General features: G+C 44.6%; 1 protein-coding gene across 10 annotated transcripts in view; it reads left to right on the forward strand.

The window, feature by feature from the left end:
• RAP1A (RAP1A, member of RAS oncogene family) overlaps window positions 1-17,758 on the forward strand; it is a 42,273-nt gene that overhangs the window by 13,168 nt on the left and 11,347 nt on the right. For 4 of the 10 annotated variants that reach the window (XM_074894068.1, XM_074894067.1, XM_074894069.1 and 1 more), the window contains 5 exons: window positions 6,324-6,393; window positions 10,384-10,414; window positions 14,102-14,170; window positions 15,160-15,216; window positions 16,616-16,756. In XM_074894068.1, the coding sequence (XP_074750169.1) occupies window positions 6,386-6,393; window positions 10,384-10,414; window positions 14,102-14,170; window positions 15,160-15,216; window positions 16,616-16,756 (306 nt within the window). In that variant the 5' untranslated portion in view covers window positions 6,324-6,385. Of the gene's footprint in view, window positions 1-6,323; window positions 6,394-10,383; window positions 10,468-14,101; window positions 14,171-15,159; window positions 15,217-16,615; window positions 16,757-17,758 lie in introns of all 10 variants that reach the window. The other 6 variants (XM_074894062.1, XM_074894063.1, XM_074894065.1 and 3 more) reach the window with 3 other exon arrangements.

Below are 17,758 nucleotides of genomic sequence, written 5' to 3' on the forward strand. Positions count from 1 at the left end.
TTTTATGGCTTTGGCCCTGCATCAGTAACCTGCACAATACACCGAGGGAGATGTGAAATTATGCAGAAACTGGCAATTTGGATGCGGTTCAGAGGAGCACAAGGTCAGGACTTGAGTTTCTGAGAATGGATGTGTGCAAGATTTGAAGACTGGTCTCTTGCCTTTTCCGGTTGAACACTTCAAATAACATCTCAGAGCAATGTTGGTTTTCTCTTGTGTTTTCAAATACCTGTTTGCTTACTTGGCTTGGCACTAGCTTTATTTTTTGCATGTGCTTCACAGTGTGGTTTTTTGTTTTTATCTGGTACTTCAAAGACAAGAATGTATTTAGATTTAAATTACTGAATCAGGATTGCCTCTCACTTGGACAAGGTATGTTATTAAAATTTTGCTGCCTTCGTGTTTGTAAATTTATGAATTATTGGTGAAAGTTCTTTTAGAAACATTAGAATGTTACAATATTGAAATATTGTTATACTTTTCACTAATCACAGTGAATTCAGTTTATAGTTACTTTACTAAAATGCTTTTTAGCACAGTAGTGGTTGAGGATTAGATTCAATTCCCAAGTCTTATTTTGGGAATTGGAACTGACTTATGAGTTGCTGCAGTTCTTTGGTGTACTTAGGCTTCCCCTGAGGAGTACGCGTGTTTCTGAATGTCCAAAATAACTGTTTTCTAATGCTGAAGTCACCGAAGTATAAAATAGGTTGATTAGGCAATGTAAATTCCTGCCTGGAACCAGAATGTTTTCCTTGTTTTTCCAAGAAATAGCTCAGGTTTTGGCCTGCATTGACTTTAGGAGAATAAAAGCTTATAAACCTGGAGGGACTGGACGTACACTGCGGAATCAGTGATGCTCCGCAGTTGGGTGGTGACTCATCCTACAACATGATTATGCACACAGTCAGTTACACACTTGTTGCCTTGATTTGTGTTTGATTTGATGCTGAAAGCAGTCAGTGGAAATGGTAATGTTTTTACTGTTAAAATTGTAAAGTTGAGGGTGAGATTCCTGCCATAATGTATCAAATACGTATGCTATTATATAATGTTGATACGTAACATATATTTACTTAGGTGTCAGATACCGCAGCGATAACGCGTAACAAAGTAGAGGCAGACTCCGAAGGTTGTGTGAATGAAAGTTTGTCAGAGTGTACTTTAAAGTCACGCTGAAGTCCTGCTTTCTGCTTAGACTTGTCTTTTTTTTCCCCCTCTCATTCTTCTGATGTTGATGGCCTCGGGAAAGGTGGAGGAGGTTTTCTGTGTACTCTAAAGACAGGGAGATGGACTGCCCTGGGGAAGGGACTTGGCAAGTGAGTCCACAGCAGTGATTTTTATTTAAGTAAATACCATGCTAACTAATAGGGTAAGTCTACGGTGGTGTCTGTCTCGCTAATTTTTAGGGGAGGTGTCTGTTAATTAATTGTGTGATTTGCAGACAAGCACCCTTTCATTTGTGATCCACCATCCCTCTTCCGGGCACGTTTCCGTAGCTCGCATGTAACAATTGCGTAATTGTTGACAGCTTTGATTAATATTAGGGAAGTATTTAATGCACTTTAGACTTCATTGGGTAATTTAATATCTAAGAACATGGTGTATACCAAATAAGTAATTAGGGAGCAGATGGTGAACGGAGCTGTCGCTGGGCAGTGCCGGGGCCAGGCGGCCGAACCGTCGCGGTGCCGCTGGCACTTTGCAGCCTACGGTTTGGCAAGTGCCGGTCCTTGGTGAAGCCAAGGGTAGAGCCCCAGGTCTTGTGCTTCCAGCCTTCACTGCTGTATTGTTCTATTTGTTTGAGGTTTTTTTATTGCGGAGGGGATCTGTCAGTTTTAGTGTGATTTTGATCATCGTAAATCTTTCCTTTGCAGAAGTGCTGGATTTGAGTTTGTTTTGCAAACATGGCTATGAATAATGAAGGGATTTTGGTGGAGTATTGAGGAATGTTTAGCAGACACTTTTTAAAAAAAATCCACTCCTTTTCATGGCCTAGTTTATAGTAACTTTAAAAACTGGCATGAAGAACATTTACAAGTTCAGAATTAAACAGGTTTGTTTATAGTAGCCATGATTCAGTATTTAACTGCCAGGGTAAAAATAACTAAGACATGTGGCCGTAACGTTCCAAGAATCTGCCCCTCTCTCAGGGCAATGGGAGAGCGGGACTTCGCACAGACATCTGCGCCTTTCTCTCCCAAATCTGTAAAATGCTGACAGTGCATTTCCCCTTGGAAATGTTAAATATTTTGGTTTCCACATGTGAAAACCAGACCGCTAGAAAAAGGGAGGTGTGGGTGATGAGCAAGCCCGTGCTCGGGAGGTGGTTGGTTATCCTCTCTTTTCTTCGCTAAAGCCCGGTGAACGGTGCTTGCTCCCTGCCCCTCTCTCCATCCCGGGGATGCCACAGTCCATCTTTCCCGGGAGCGGCAGGAGAGCAGTGTACGTGTCGGGATAACAGTGCACGTGGCTCGAGGAGCTGCACCTTGAGGGGCCATTTCACGTTGTCTCTAGGAACTGATGCTTGTGGTTTGGTGTGTGCTCGTTCGGTGCCTTGTTTTTTTCTGTTCCTTTTCTCTGACCCGTTTTAAAACTAGGGCTGTGTGTTGTGCACCTCGAGTGACAATGTGGCCCGCGTGGCTGAGCTCTCGTCTGTCCTCAGTCCTGTAGCTGAGACTCTGCCAGTGCTTTCACTCGAAGTCCCTGTTTTCAGGTATGTACAGATCGGATCCAAGCAAATGCTTGCAGCAAGAGCTGCCTGAATGAGCTCTGCTTTGATGTAGACTCACTTCCTATTATATTTGGAAAAATATTTGACAAGCATTATGACAGCTTCATTATCTGTTTATAAAACATTTTGGTTTCTGTGGCTCCAAGCTGGCATGTGCCCATGGCTCTGAAGTGTTGGATGCAGAGCTGCTAAAAAAAAAATTTGAAAAAACCAAATTACTAGGTTTTCACTAAACTTCCTATGATTCTAGCGTTAAAAGGGGAACAATTGCTTCTTTTATCACGTGGAAACTTTCAGAAATGCTCTTGGGAAGAGCAAGTAGCCACATAAAGCCAGACCATCTCATCTGGGGCTTGAAGGACCAGGGACACTTGTCTCGCTGTGCCCCCTCAGCACTGGTAGCACAGGGTGGGTGTGTGTCCTGCCCTGCCTGCGGATCGGGGCAGGATGGGACCCTGCTGCCAGGGCCCTTCGTGAAAGACGGCGGCTGCCCATCAGTGTTCGGGGTACGTCTGCGTGTCCCAGGCTGCAGGCTCAGGAGTCGACAGGTGCTGGTTTCCACCCCGGGCAGGGCTGGGGGAGGCTGAGCCGGGGTCGGCAGCGAAAAGCAAAATACAAGGCTTCCTGCAATACAGCACTTGCTTGGCAGGCTTATCTGTGGATGTTGATCTGCTACTCCAAAACCAGAGCGAAACACAGAGCTGTAAGCTTTTAGTAGTGCACGGAGACTTTGGTGTAGCTGGTGCTGAACCTGTAAAAGGCTGACAGCAGAGAACCCTTTGCCTGTCACGGCAGCGGGGTGCAGCCATGGCTATGATTACCGTCTGAAGGATCACTGCTGCTGCAGTTCAGTCTTACTGAGCAAAGAATTGTGCTACCACAAGTATTACAGTCTTTTAAAACATGTGGACAAGGAACCAGAGGTGTTACTGGGGCAGGGGGACAGTGGCACTGGGTCTTGTTCTGCTCTCAAGGACCAGCGAGATGCTGCGTCCCCTCTCTGAGTGCACCTCCATGCTCTCCCTGCCGCCCTTTTCTTTTTTCATGGCTTGTAGATGCTCTTCAAGTAGTGTCGCACGCGTGACGTCTGCGCTGCAGGGCTGGGGGGATGGCCTGTCCCCCTCCGTCCCGTCCCGCTGCAGCGAGGGGCCACCCGGGTGGCTGGAGGAGGAAGCGGGGGCCGGGACGCAACAGGGCTTGTGTGCGGGCTAGAGAGGTACGGGATGGGATGCCGGATTCATTTCAGAGGGACCCTGATAGTATCAGAGCCTGATGCTTCTGTTTCCTGCGTGGGGTGATGCTGCGCCTGGTGCTGGCGTGTGCTGCAGCCTCCCCGCAGAGGTGTGCTGCCGCGATGGTGCCGCTCAGCCACAGAGGTGCGACACGGCTGCACAGGGGTTGTGCGTGTGTTTCCTACAAGAAAAAAACCTGATGGATTAAATAAAATTATTTTACTTTGTAGGTGTTGCAAGAGTCAGTGGATTTTCCCACGGCAATGCCAATTGTGAGTGGTTAAGTGATGGTTTCTCCCCTTTAAAGCAGCCCAGCCACCCTGAGTGATTTTAAACATAGCTGGCTTTCTCCTGCACTCTTGGTAGTAGAAAGTACTAAGTTCTCATCTCCTAAAACACATCGCAGACTTGATACAACCTCAGACTGGGTTAGGCTGACCTCAGTTTGTCTTTTGTAAGCGGTCTTCTGTAGAGTATATTAGGGAGAAAAAGTCCACAGGAGCATGGTGATTTGATGTAAGCAGCGCCCATCTCTCCTGCAGAAGAAAGTTGTCGTTTTGTTGTGGGAAAAGCAAACTGCGGGAGAGGAGGAAAGAACCTGGAGAGCTCGGGAAGCTCCTGCGTGCTTGGAGATCCATAGCAGCCAGCTTTTGGGTGAGGGTGTGATTAATCCAGTTTGTCAGAATGGATGGACTCTTAATCTGTTAAAAAGTGGCCGTGTCTGTTTAAACCTACCCCTTGGACATGTGCTCAGCGCGCAGGGGAAGCCCAGCCAGCGCCTTCGGTGGCATTTCCAGCTTCAGCTGCCAGGTAACGCCAGCGCCTGCCCCAGCAGCTCCGCTGCCGCGCGTGGGAGCTGCGGCGGAGCAGATGCCTCCCCCACTGCCCTGCCTTCCCCTCGCCTCTCCATCCAGCCGTGGCCTTCTGACTCATTTAGTACTGACTCAGTTTTTAAATCTCTTTGCTGATCTTGTTATCTGTAGCTTGTTCTTCAGAAACGCATTTCCCTGAGTTTCTGGGGTAATGCTTTCCCCCGCCGGCGCGGGCACGGCGTGCTGCAGGTGCGAAGGCGGCGGGAAGGGAGTTTCACGTTGGAAGAAGGGGTGTGGGAGCCCGGATCCTGCTGACTTTCAGTAGGAGCTGGTCATTGAACTGTTCTTTAAAATTCCCACACCTGGGTTAGCTGAACAATGACTGGTCAGAAATCAAGGGAGGGTAGCTGTCAGTGTATATTTGGGGATGAAATCCGTGGTATTGAGGCAGAAGGTGTTGCCAGAGGAAAGGGAAAAAGTGAGGCTTTGGAAATGTGTGTGAACTTTTTGCAAATGCAGTCATCAAATAACAGGTACAGGGGATTGTGGACAGAAGCGGCAACTTTGCGTAAATCCAGTAAAAATGATGTAAAGAAAAGAACAGACAAGCTATTTAGATAATGATTTGAAAACAGTGCAGGAGAAGAGAGGAGTACTTCTCCCTGGGATGGTAACCTTTCCCTACCATGGCTGCAGACTGTGTTTTATTGCTATCAAATCTGGTAGACAAATATAAGGAACTTGAAATTTTCATTAGTTAAAAAAAAAGGGAGAAAAACTACAAGTAAGTTGTGCTCCTAAATGAAATCTCAAGCCAACGAGGCGGCCGGGTGACAAGGCCTGAGCCGGTGGTGGGTGAGGACGACCGAGCCGGGGCACGATCCTGTGCGGCTGCAGTTCTGCCGCAGCCCGTCCCGGGGCATTTCGGCCCCGTAGCTCGGATGGGTCTGGCCCAGCTTTCCCAGTGCTGTGGCTCTTGGGAAAGGAGACTCGGTAGCCGTGGCTGCTCTGTTTTCAGACTGAAGCTTTGTCACTGAATGTGGAGGGTTGGATGGCTGAGCTGACGCTGCTCCAGGAGCGGCATAGCACAGGGACAGCGTTTTACTTCTCGCTTCCAAAAGCCAGTGCAGTCCTGTATTAAATGTGAACTTCACAGCTGTGGGCTTGATTTTTACTTTCTAACCTAAGAAAGTTCAATTTTGTGTCTTCTTCCTATGGTTTACCTTAACTGCAGGTCCAGTTTGTAAAGCGTTTTTAAATGACATAATCAAGTAGAAATTGTGTTTTGCTGTTGGCTTCCACCCAACCCCCTCCCAGTCTTTCACTGTCCTAGAGACAAGGTTAACTTGTGCTGGAGTTCTTGTTTTTAAGGTAATTTGATTCAAGTATTGAGAAATTGCATAGAGCTCCATTGATAGAGCAAAGAGCGAATTTTGTAACAGGTATGTTTTGGTTTGAAACTATAAAGGGAAGATTTGATGCTTGCATACACTGTCATCTGAAAAATGATTAAGTGTTTTTTTTCTTTTTTTTTTTTTTTTTCAGTCCCTTATAGGGAACCTGGAAAAACCTTCGGTAGGGCTGCTAACACTGATGAGAGATCTTTTATGCCCAGGTATGAGTTTTTTAATGTTCTCAATGTATTTCAAATGAAATTGCTGATGGTGAAAACATCGGCGGTTGGGGAGATCTGAGCAGTGATAAGTGTATAATGCATTGTTTAAAATAAAAAGTTGCCTGAATCTTGTTTCCTGTAGTGTGGAAAAGAAACACTGAAGTTTTGTGTTTGGTCTTTCGTGATGTCCTCTGCTATTGTACAAAATACAAATCTGTGATTACAGTCCACAGTTTTTCTTTTTAAGGCTGAGTCAAGAATATGTGTGCTTGGCTTTTTTTTTTTAAGTCTTTTCTATCGTCTTACTTAATGGAGATTGTGCCATCACCATGGCCAACGTTTCATCAAGTTATGCAAAACCATCAGACCACGTGCTCTTAGCACTGCCTTCCTCCCACTGAGCGGCATATCTGCACCTCCTGTTACTCGTAGCTCCATCAGTGTTTGGAGAAGGAAGGAGAAACTAATAAATACAAACTGCCTTCTTCAGATGTATAAAACTGTGCTCGGGCATTTGCATTTCACAGGGTGCACGTCACATTTTGGGTTAGTGTGAAGTTTTTGCACCCACTCTCTTCCAGTGCTGCGTTCGCTTATCTGCTTTGTTCATGCTTCTCCCTCCCCACCACACAAATTATGAACTCCCTGATAAGCTGGTGAAACTTTTTTAACAGGAGCAGCTAATTTTTGCGTCAGGTTTATCTCCCGAAGGGCCTCGGCCTTTCTCCCCACGCCACCCTCCCCGCAGCCTCTGCCTGGCTTCTTCCGCTGGTTGGGAAATACCCTGAAAGTTTTGCTTCTTTGTACCCTGATTCAGCCACTCGGTTGCAACAGGGCGAAAGGCGATTCGTGCAGCAAGAGGGAGCGTGGGTGCTTGGCTGAATAAAGGTGCAGGCGCTCGGAGCCACGTTTCAGGTTACAGCTTCACCTGCATTCGCATCCATCTGCTGGTCCTTCTCCAAGATCTTCTGCCATCCTGCCTGCACTGCCTTTCATTTTTGTTTATTAAAACAAATATGCTGCATCTATTCGTCACCTCTCCATCTGTTCGCAGGGTAGGGCCCTTCGCTCTCTTGAGGAAGGAGCTGGGCATCTTGGGGCTGTGAATAGCTGAATTTCTGTCCCTTCCCAGGCAGCGTTGGTGACAGTAGCAGCAGAAAAGTGATGCTCCTCTTAAAGGATAAAGAAGAGAAGGGATTAATCCTGAGGTGTCAGGTGTTTTGCAGTGTAGAAGCAAAGTTTGTTCGTTATTATAGGTGGAATCTGAACCCTGCTAATTTATGACTCTCTATTTAAAGTGGCTGTAGAGGTGCTGGGTAGGTGGGAGGGGTTCGGCGGGAGGAGGGGGTGTGCTGCTGGGCAGGGCAGGTGGTGTGACACCCACTCGGTGCCCGCGCTGGCCCGCTGTAGCCGGGCGCCTGCCTGGGAATGGAGCGGGGAGCACGAGCAAGGAGACGTGCTCAGCTGCAGCTTTATTTTTGCACCACGGCACTCAGAACTAATGAGACCAGTTTCACAACATTTATGACAACACTAGAAGTTATTTTTTTACACTCCTTAGTGATCATATTCTTTTCTTGACTCAAAAGAAACACTTAAGACCCATAATTTCATTCCGTTTTGAAACGTCGCCATTGCTTCACAGCGTGCGACTCGCTGCACAGAGCTCTGGATGGAGATGAATGCTACTGTGTCCAGCTGTATTTAGGTGGGCATAAACAGTTGCCAAATGAAAAGTTGGCTAGGATGCAGCATAGTAATTTCTTGAGCGCTCTATTCATGTTGTATAAACAGATAACATTAACACACTTGTGAAAGAGCTACAAGATAATTAAGGCGTGTGGGGTTTACAGTAATAAGGCTCATGCGTTTCAGGATCTTGGTTTCCTGTTGCACCTGAAAAAAAAAAAAAATCAGCAAATACTGTAGAGAAGAAATGAGAAGTTAGTCTTGTACTGCTCCCAGCTGAAACTTTCCCACAAGTATTTTTACTATAAATAAGAAGTGAAAGAGTTCACAGCTAAATTTAACCCTTAGCTTGATTGCTTTATGGGTTTTCTTAGGTGGAGCAGACTGTGGAACTGTAGGAAGATGAAGATAAAGTGGATCAATAAGTTGCATTTATACTTTATTAAAAATGCATTGCCTTTTAATTTCTAAGGATTATCAAGGGGAAAATCGGTGCTGTTTGGAATTCCCCTCCCCTTCCAAAATCATGATCTTTGAAAGAAAGGAAGTGAATGTTACTGCTCAGGGAAGTTTTCAAGCAGAAGAGCTTACAGCTGCCAGAATTTTAACTAATAATGTTGTCAGCGTACTGGAGTGCATAGACATTGCTTGCTCTGCTTTTAGATATTTAAAGTTACCGTTCTGGAAAATCCCCTTTGGTTTGACTTAATTTCACAATTTCTATGAAGTTAAGCAATTGCAGCTCATACAGACTTCAAGAGTTGAAGAAAAACCACCCCAAGGTGCTTAAAACTATGGTCTGCTGCTGATAGCTTCAGCTTTATTCCCCCTCTAAGGCTTGGGCAAGGGAAGGGCAGCTTGGCTATGTGACTGCAGAGAGCCTCGGCACAGGCAGATGAGCCCTCTATTCCTGTTCTTCTGACTTAAGAATGAGCTTAAAGTTGTGCTAAACCAGCTGCAGAATTTGTGTGCCTCTCTCCAGCTGCACGTAGGATTTTAATATTTTCGTTTAAACCTGTGCTTGTGTCACATTTAGACCATAAAACATGCTGTGGTTGAGGGGTGAGGGTTCGAAGTAGGATGTTTGGGCAGGGTCTCCAGTAACATGCTCAGCTGCCAGTGCCGACGCAGCTCCAGCGGGGACTGGCTGTGGGTGTGCGGCAGCACGTGGGTTTCCTCTTGACTGTGTTTTATGGCTTTCCCTTGGGAGTCTAAACGATAGAAAAAAACCTGTCCCAATTTAATGATTAGATAAACTTGAGACACAGATTGTCAGGGAGTTGTCCACAGTTGCAAGGCTAAAAATACGATCCCTGTTCTTCACAGACTGTTGTTAACGGTAGTCGACAAGGTGATACATTTCTCTATCAAACTACTTGGAATATGTTTTTATTTTTAAAGCAGTCTTCAAACCGTAGCCCATGAACCCATAAATCCTGTGGCAAGGTTAGCTGGAAATGCCTCTGAGCAATGCAGCTTGCCCAGCCTCATAGTGCTTGTGTTTCTGAAGCCTTACTTGGGAAGAAAGCGCTATCTTGCTGGGGGAAGAGGGGGAAGATAATTAGCTGCTGAGGTCATTGTTTGCTTGAGCTCGGTTGATAGGGACAGCCCAGCCTGGCTTATAATGTAAACATAGTGTAAAATGTTTATCACCAGCTTTGTCATTTGCCTTATTTGTCAGGGAATCTCGATGAGAATGAGAAGTTTTCTGGTGCTGCGTAGCGAGTTGAGAGAGTTGCAAGATTTCCATAAAAAGGCAGAGTCCTTGCTTGGGCGAGCAGAGAGGTTCTGCCTTGGCAGCTGTAAGTTAGGCCTGACCTCTTCCAGAGAGAAAATACTGACCTAAATCCTTCCCTGCTGGGGGTTGGTGGGAGAAGTAAACCTCTCTACTTGCATCTTTCTGATCCAATTTTCTTGCCTGATACTCATTGATTTATGCTATAAAACACTGGGACCGCAGAGCACAGGCAGCGAGAGCTTGTGCTACCCGGCGCCGCTGGGAGCGGGCGCGCGTGGCTGCGCCGTGTTTGTGCCGTGCTGTGTTCATCCTTTTTCCTCCCCGAGCACTGGCAGGCTAACAGGTCCAGCTTTGGGCATCTCATACAAACTGGGGCTGTCAAATCCGCCGTCTAAACTTGAGTGCCCAGGTGGAAAAATAAAAGCCATAGCTGTTACTAAAGAGTTTTTTATTCTCGGGAGTGTTTGGAGAAGAGGAGTGTGTTGCCACTTGCAGAAGACAGTGTCACAAATTTGTATGTGCAGGTACGATTTTAACTGTTGGCTTTTTTTCCTGCTTTCCAGATCGTCGCTGTTTGAACAGACCACACCATGCGTGAGTACAAGCTAGTGGTCCTTGGTTCAGGAGGTGTGGGGAAGTCCGCTTTGGTGAGTTTTGGGAAGCAGTTCTGAAGCCAATACACAAACTTCAAAACTGGCCCATTGCAGACAACGCTCATTAAATGTGTTGGGATATTTGTCTGACTTTTAACAAGCATAGGGACTTCCACGTAGCCACTGTTACACTGCTGAAATACCCGTGAACGTGGGTCACGTTTTTGGAGAAGCAGCGGGCGATTAATCGCCGTGACAGTAGTTAGCATTTCATTTCTGCTTCCCGCATGGGTGTAATACTGTAAATGACTGAATGTCTGGATCTAAGTATTAAAAGCCTAGCCTGCACTGGAACAGCGAGTGAAGTCTTGCTGCGCGTGGCAGCGAAGTAGTGATGCTGCAGCCTTGCGTACCTTGAAGGCTGTGGGTGTCCTCCATCCCGCACAGAACCCACCTGGGCAGCCTGGACTGTAAACGCGGGGCAGAAGGGGAAGAGCAGTGTGGAGGGATAAGCAGACTGATGACACTTTGCACTCCTTAAGTACTTGTGTTGTTTCTAATAAGAGGTTACATAGCAGAGTTGATAATAAGGCATTGTAAGAGAGATTCCTGTCACCTATTTATCACAAATCAGTCAAGCAGCTCGCTTCAGTAAGAAAGGCAAAGAACTGGTCAAGTGTAAAGTTATCTGAAACAAGGAACTACACCGTGTTCCTTTTCACACAGATAATAGCTGGCCAGCCATTCATGGCTTAGATGCTGCTTCTTGCACTGTTGTTTATTCTGAGGAAATGGGCTGTTAATAATCGTGGTAAATCACCTGCAGAATCCAGATGAACAGGAGGAAAGGTTATTCAATTATGTATCAAATTTGATAGACTCTTTCAGAGATCCCATCCTAATCTGTACAAGATGTAGGTGTCAGACTTTTTTGATGCAGTCTGTTCTTCCACAGCAGCTTAAGCAATCTGTATTATTTTTTCCACCAGCATCCCCTTGATGGAGTATTTTGCTTTTGTTATGTAACATTGAAAGACTCACAAGGTAAAATAGGGCACTTATTAATATGCTGTACATAATATTCAGCATCTGACATACCTGAATTTCTTTACTTGTGATGTGAAGTCTGAGTCAGCGTCCGTCACTGGCCTTTATAAAAGCTGAACTGCGGATGCGTAGTCTGGTAAACAAAAGTTAAATTCTTTTTGACAGTCTAGATGCTAAGTAAGCATATATTGTCATTCATATGCAACATCAATCCATTGTGTTTATAACAGGACACAGTAAGTGATAATTAGCAGCGAGGAGTGAATAATATTAGCTTTCAGGATGACCATCTACCATTTACAAGCATTAGCAAGGAGAGGTTACAAGGTGGGATTTAAAATAATATGGAGGTCACTTTAAAATTTCTTTCTTTGAACTGTATAAACTGAACTGTCTAACAAAGAGGCTGGTGTTTGTTTTCAGTTCTGTGTTTTTACAGTCTGAGTGTAGATTACAATATGGTGTTGTTTCACTGCAAATCCTCCTTATTGTTTTAACTCTTCTGTGCCAATACGATGCTGATTGTGCCTTTTGGTAATGATGACAGGATAGCAGAAAAACCTTCACAGTTATTAAGGCACAGCTATTTTGCAACTTCTTTGTTTCCTGTAAAGGAGTTTTCTCCCCATTTAATGAGGGTAAAAACCTTCTGGAGTGTCAGCGGGTGGGCAGTATTACCAAGAGTATCTAGTTGTGCATAGTCCTATATAAAACTGGAAACCAAAGTTGGGGTTTGGTCCCCCAAACTAAGGGAAAGTTATAAAAGTGTTGGATTCATGCATAACCTGACAATAACCCCAGATTTGGCCTCTCTTTCCTCCTATAATCAATAAAAGTGAAGTATATCAGAGATTAGGAATATTTCATAGTAAGATAGGTTATGAATGAAGTTGAATATAATTGTAATTATGATTGTGTGTAATTGGTGTCTATGTGAACACACAAAGACTAGTTGAGATAATGAAAGTTAGAACAGCGATTTATTAGAAATAAAACAATTTGAGAAGAAAATACATGGGTTCAGTTACTTTTCTTTGTGGGCAGTACTGTATTTGTGGATATAAAAATGAGATTCTGAGCGTTATGGTAGGAAGATGAAACGTTGTGAGTGGTTTGTCAGATTCTCACGCTGAAGGCTGGTTACAAACACAGTTCCCAGAATAGAGCGGTACAGATGTGACCGACTTCAGAGCTGAAATGTTAGCCTCCTAGCAAATAGGAGCCGCCTTTGAACCCTCTTTGGTTGGCAGCTGTGCTAAGAATCCTAGAATATAATCTGTAACCTGCAATTCTTATTGCTGGTATAATCCTGTAATCCATGTTAACAGTGGTATCTTAGTATAAATGATTCTGCTGAGATCTGTTATCTGAAAGGCATACCGCTCAGTGTGACCACAGAATATTGGGGAAGCAAAGGCTCTGATTGTCAGACTGTAAAATAGGTTTTGTTAGTGATATAGGATGATTTTTAAATGAGGTAGTACTAGAAATCCTTTCTTCTTGTATTAAGTGAAGGCAATCCGTGAGGAACTGCTCAGTTTCCAGCATACAGCGAGATGCTCTGCGTGTGTCTGGCATGTGCCACTCTGAAAGCTTGCAAGTACTTGTGTGACAAAGGTGAACCCTCTTGCAGAAAAACCACAGCCTTCTGTCCAAACAAAATAGAGCTTCTCGAAACAGGTAGTGACTTTGCAGAATTTGTGTCAAAAAACTTGTGGAAAGTTCAGCTGGCAAAAGATAGTTGGTGTGTTTGTTGATTTTAAAGAAACAAAATTAAGTGCTGGAATCTTGACACTTAGTTTTACAAACACACACCGCCTTGTTTTATAAACATCAACCAAATCTCCGGACACTCTCCGTTACACCATCATTGCAGGTTATTGTAGGTAAGAGCGCGGGCTGCTTTGCCTTGCAGAGGAGAGGTAACGCTGCGGGCTGCCAGGAGCCAGAGCACGCCACGTACAGAGCCTGGGTGTCCAGAGATGGGCCACATCCCAGTGACAACTCAATGGGAAATGTTTAGAGTAGATTTGCTTTAAATAATTGTATAGGGGAAGAAAGACTTCCTCTTTGAAATGAATGTTGTCTCCTTCTTTAATGGTTTAATAGAAATTGATTATCTGGAGACACTCCAGATTTAACTCACTGCTCTGAAATATGTCTGTGCTCTGGGCATGTAATCCAGAGTAGCTCCACTGTAACTCTTAATATGATTTGAATTGAAATGTGGATTTTCCACAGTGTGCTTTTCCACATTGCACAGATTGCCAGTTCTTCTGATTAAAATTTCCAGTCTTCCATATTTGGTGACTTTTATTCTTCTGAAGTCACAGGCACTGAAGTAAAGGCGTTTTTGAGGGTATCATCTGTCATGAAAAAAGCAATCAAGCAAACAGTTTACATTTCAAAAAAGTTCTGAAAACATGCTTGAATAAAGTGATTTTTAAAACAACAGAAATATGCAAATTTTATTTTTAAAAATTGAAAATTTATATGTGCTTTTCTCTGCTCCCCACTATTGAACTTTAACAGCAGTGTTGAGTAGTTTTTGCGTTGTTACTTTTTCATAAAGTGCCTCTTGGTAAGTGTTACTGGTCGTGTTCAGTTCACTTCATCTGTTTCTTCTTTCCTTTCTCCCCAGACTGTACAGTTCGTTCAGGGAATTTTTGTTGAAAAATATGACCCAACAATAGAAGATTCATACAGAAAGGTAAAATAACATTTTTCTTTCTTTCAAGTCTCATAGAGCTTGCTTCTTTTTAATAATGCAATGTTTGCTGTAATCTGACATATAATTATTACTTCAAAACACAGATATCAATATTTGTTCTGGTTATGCTATCTGTAGAAGTTGTTCTAGAGGATCTATCCACTGCTCATCACAGCAGGTTATATTGCTGTAGCGTAGCAATTGCCTTTTGTTGTTTTCTTTTAGGAATGGCTGTTTTGCTGTTCCGTTCAAATGCGTTCTGCTTGGTTTGAAGGCATATAAAATTCTTTACGGCCGTTTTGGTTGCAGGCTTGTAATTGCTGAGCAAAAGTCCTTGTCAGGATCCCTGATGCTGTCATGTTACGTAATTCCATCAACAGAGCTGCTTTCTTCACCCGATTGATGTCAAGTCACCCATTGTTTTACAGATTAGCATTCATGTTACCATAATTAAAGGCACCAAAACATAAAACAAAAATTTGTAGCATTTGTGCCTGTGATAATTAAATGTAAATTGTGGCGTGAGTTCTGCTGTTAAATTTATTTGACTTTCCTGGAATTAGCCCCATTGGATCTGAGATATTTCTCAGTGAGTGGAAGACTTGCTAAGCCTAACTGTGAGGATCACTCAATATTTTTCTTCCATACTCTTTTCTCCCCCAGCAGCAAGGATAACTTGAAGTTTAAGGTCCTTTGATTTGTAAGAGTGGTTTTTTATCTCGCTTGGGATGTTTACAATGAGCTGCTCACTTAAGCCTTTATAATCAACAGAGTCCTGGAGCATAAGTGAGCTGACCCGAATGCCTGGCTTGGGCCGTAATTAATCCTCTAATAGCAGTGACTCTCTTAGCGCTGGGGCAGTGCAGGTGGCTGGCTTGCTTATAGAGATCTTTGTGGCAGAAGTAAAAATTAAGCTGAGATTTCTCTTGCCTGTCCCATTTCAGGCATTTTGGTTTTAACTGTGTTTGTCTCTTCCCTTTTTTCCGCAGCAAGTGGAAGTAGACTGTCAACAGTGTATGCTTGAAATCCTCGATACAGCAGGGACAGTAAGTATAATTTCTTTTTCTAATTGGTATGGAGTTTCTTTGTTAAGAATGAGATGAGATGTTAAGAACAGAACTTACACTAGTGTAATAATCCTGCCCCAGCAAAGACAATAGATCAGCTGCAATAATTTAACTGGAACAATTTTGTGAAATAACCCAAAACCCGGTGTGGTGAACAAGCCTTCTGCAGCCCTGCCAGCAGCGTTGTGAATCCGTCCCCCAGCTGGTGCCCCCGTGCTGGGACACAGAGGTTGGTGCATCCCGTGCCACTCATCTCTTCTCACCTCGCTATCGACATACTGATACGGGATAATTTTACATGTTCACTTTGCAAGTGGCCAGAGTACACAGACACAGATCGAAGCCGCTTCCAGGCGGTGCACAGGGATCACCTCCCAGCGTGTCGCATCAGCCTGCGTGGAGAGGATTTCGTCAGGGAAGATCTTGTGCCTGTGCCCAGGTGGCACCTCCCCGGTGCTGCCGTGTGCTGCTTTGGGAGCCCCGTCTCGTCCTTCCAGCCCGAGAGCAGCCGAGGCCTGGCAGCAGCTGCCTCTGCCACACCAGTGTCACCTACCACCGGGCAAAGTGCCCTCACTGAGTACACAGGCCCGGGGATGGCTGAGTGCACATCACAGGGGCAGGACGTGCTTCCTAAAAGTTAGTTTTCTTTGGAAAGCTTTGAAAATTGTCAACAGCAATGCGAAGGGGTGGAAGCAGAAATCATTGTTACGCGGTTCTGGTAAAGCTTCCTCTCACAGGCTTGGACAAAGGCAGCTCCGATCTGGTGCAGATTTTCCAGCCTGCTCTTGCATTTCATTGCACTGAACCTTTAGGCCGTTTCATGCCAGAGGTGGCCGCTGTATAACTGCGGGTGTCCAGAGGTGATCAGGCAGTGCCTTCCTGCCTAGTCGTGCTCACGATAAATTGTGAGTGTGTGACACCTCGGCCTGTTTCAGTATTGTGTTAGAGGAGAGATTGAATTTCCAGTCCATATCTGTTGTCTGGGGAGTTGGGCTGATGGCAGGCTCGTGCTTAACACCATATCAGAAAATAAATGGAAGATCACTGACAAATACGTCAGCCAAATCTTAACACCTTGTATTACAGTTTGGGGCATACAACAGTCAGTCTGCAGATACGTTTTTATTGCTGCTCTTGATCTTTTTCCCATTTTTGCAGGAAGCCTCTTTCCCTATTAGAAGAAAAAAAAAGCAAAGGGAAAGATGTGTTAATGCTTTTATTAAATTTGCATGCTTCCGTGGCTTTCTGTAAGGGTAAAAATATAAATGCATGCTGTGTGGTACTATATCCTTGTCTCCATTACAATAACAGTATTCATTTGTAAATGTTCATTAGCTGCATTCACTAGCTAATTGTTTTTAAAAATATTTGATTACAGGAGCAATTCACAGCAATGAGGGATCTCTATATGAAGAATGGTCAAGGGTTTGCACTAGTATATTCTATAACAGCACAGTCCACATTTAACGACTTACAGGACCTACGGGAACAGATTTTACGGGTTAAGGACACTGAAGATGTAAGTAGAATTTTCTTTCTTCTGCAAATGGTTAAAATGTGCTTGTAAGTAAACATACAGGAATTTGAGAGCAAAATTTCTTTCTAAGGATATTCTTTGCTCTGTAGCAAAGTTTTGTGTTGAAGTAAGTTTCCTTAGCATTGTTGGTTATTTCCAGTGTTGTTATTTGAGGTCCAACACCTGCTGAGGGGCATAATGAAACCAGATTTTCACGAGTACTGGAAGTCTAACAGCCTTTGGAAATGGTGGGAGTTGATTGAAAACAAGTTGGTTTTTTTTCTCTCCTTTTAGCTCCTTTCCAGTATTTGCATTTTCTTCTTTCACTGTGCTTTAGTGGTACTTTGTTTCCCTCAAAGTTACGGAAAAATAAGAGTTGAACTCACCAATGATGATATTCTTAGTAGATCTGCAGCTGTCTTACCATGGAGACTAACATTGCTTTTCCCAAATGCATGAAGCGGAGGTTGAAGCCCAAAGCCGTGCCGTGAAGCCTCTCGAGTCCCGGGGCGGGCGGTGCTGTGCGCTCTGTCCTCTGCGCCCTTCGCGCGCGTTCGGGCCACGGTCCAAGCGGGTGAACTTGAACTGCGAGTAGAAAGGACGCGTTCAGCTAGTGGACCAAACTGTGCCTTGTCATTTAAGTGTCGTTAGTATTAATAGCCTTTAATTGGAAAATCTCTGGATGTTCCTTTATTTTCATTTCTCTGTGCGTGAGGGCAGTGTCGGTAAAGGCGGGGGGAGGCGGGTGGCAGCGGGTTCAGTCACCGCTGCTCTGGCTGGGGGGGTGCTGGTTGGGTGGAGTAGCCCTGGCTCTCGCTGCATGAAGTAGATTCCCCTACTGTGTCTGTGCTGAGTCCCTCGGTCTATGAGCTCTGCTTCACTCAAATCCATCGGAATCAAAACTTTTACAGAATTTTAGGGCATCGTACGAAAACGTGCTTATCCCTTTCTGAGGGAGAGGAGGGTGTTTAAGGGTCTGTGGCTCCCGTGCCGCGCGCGTGCGAG

The sequence above is a fragment of the Strix uralensis genome, chromosome 24 (assembly GCF_047716275.1).
Source record: "Strix uralensis isolate ZFMK-TIS-50842 chromosome 24, bStrUra1, whole genome shotgun sequence".
Lineage (NCBI taxonomy): Eukaryota > Metazoa > Chordata > Aves > Strigiformes > Strigidae > Strix > Strix uralensis.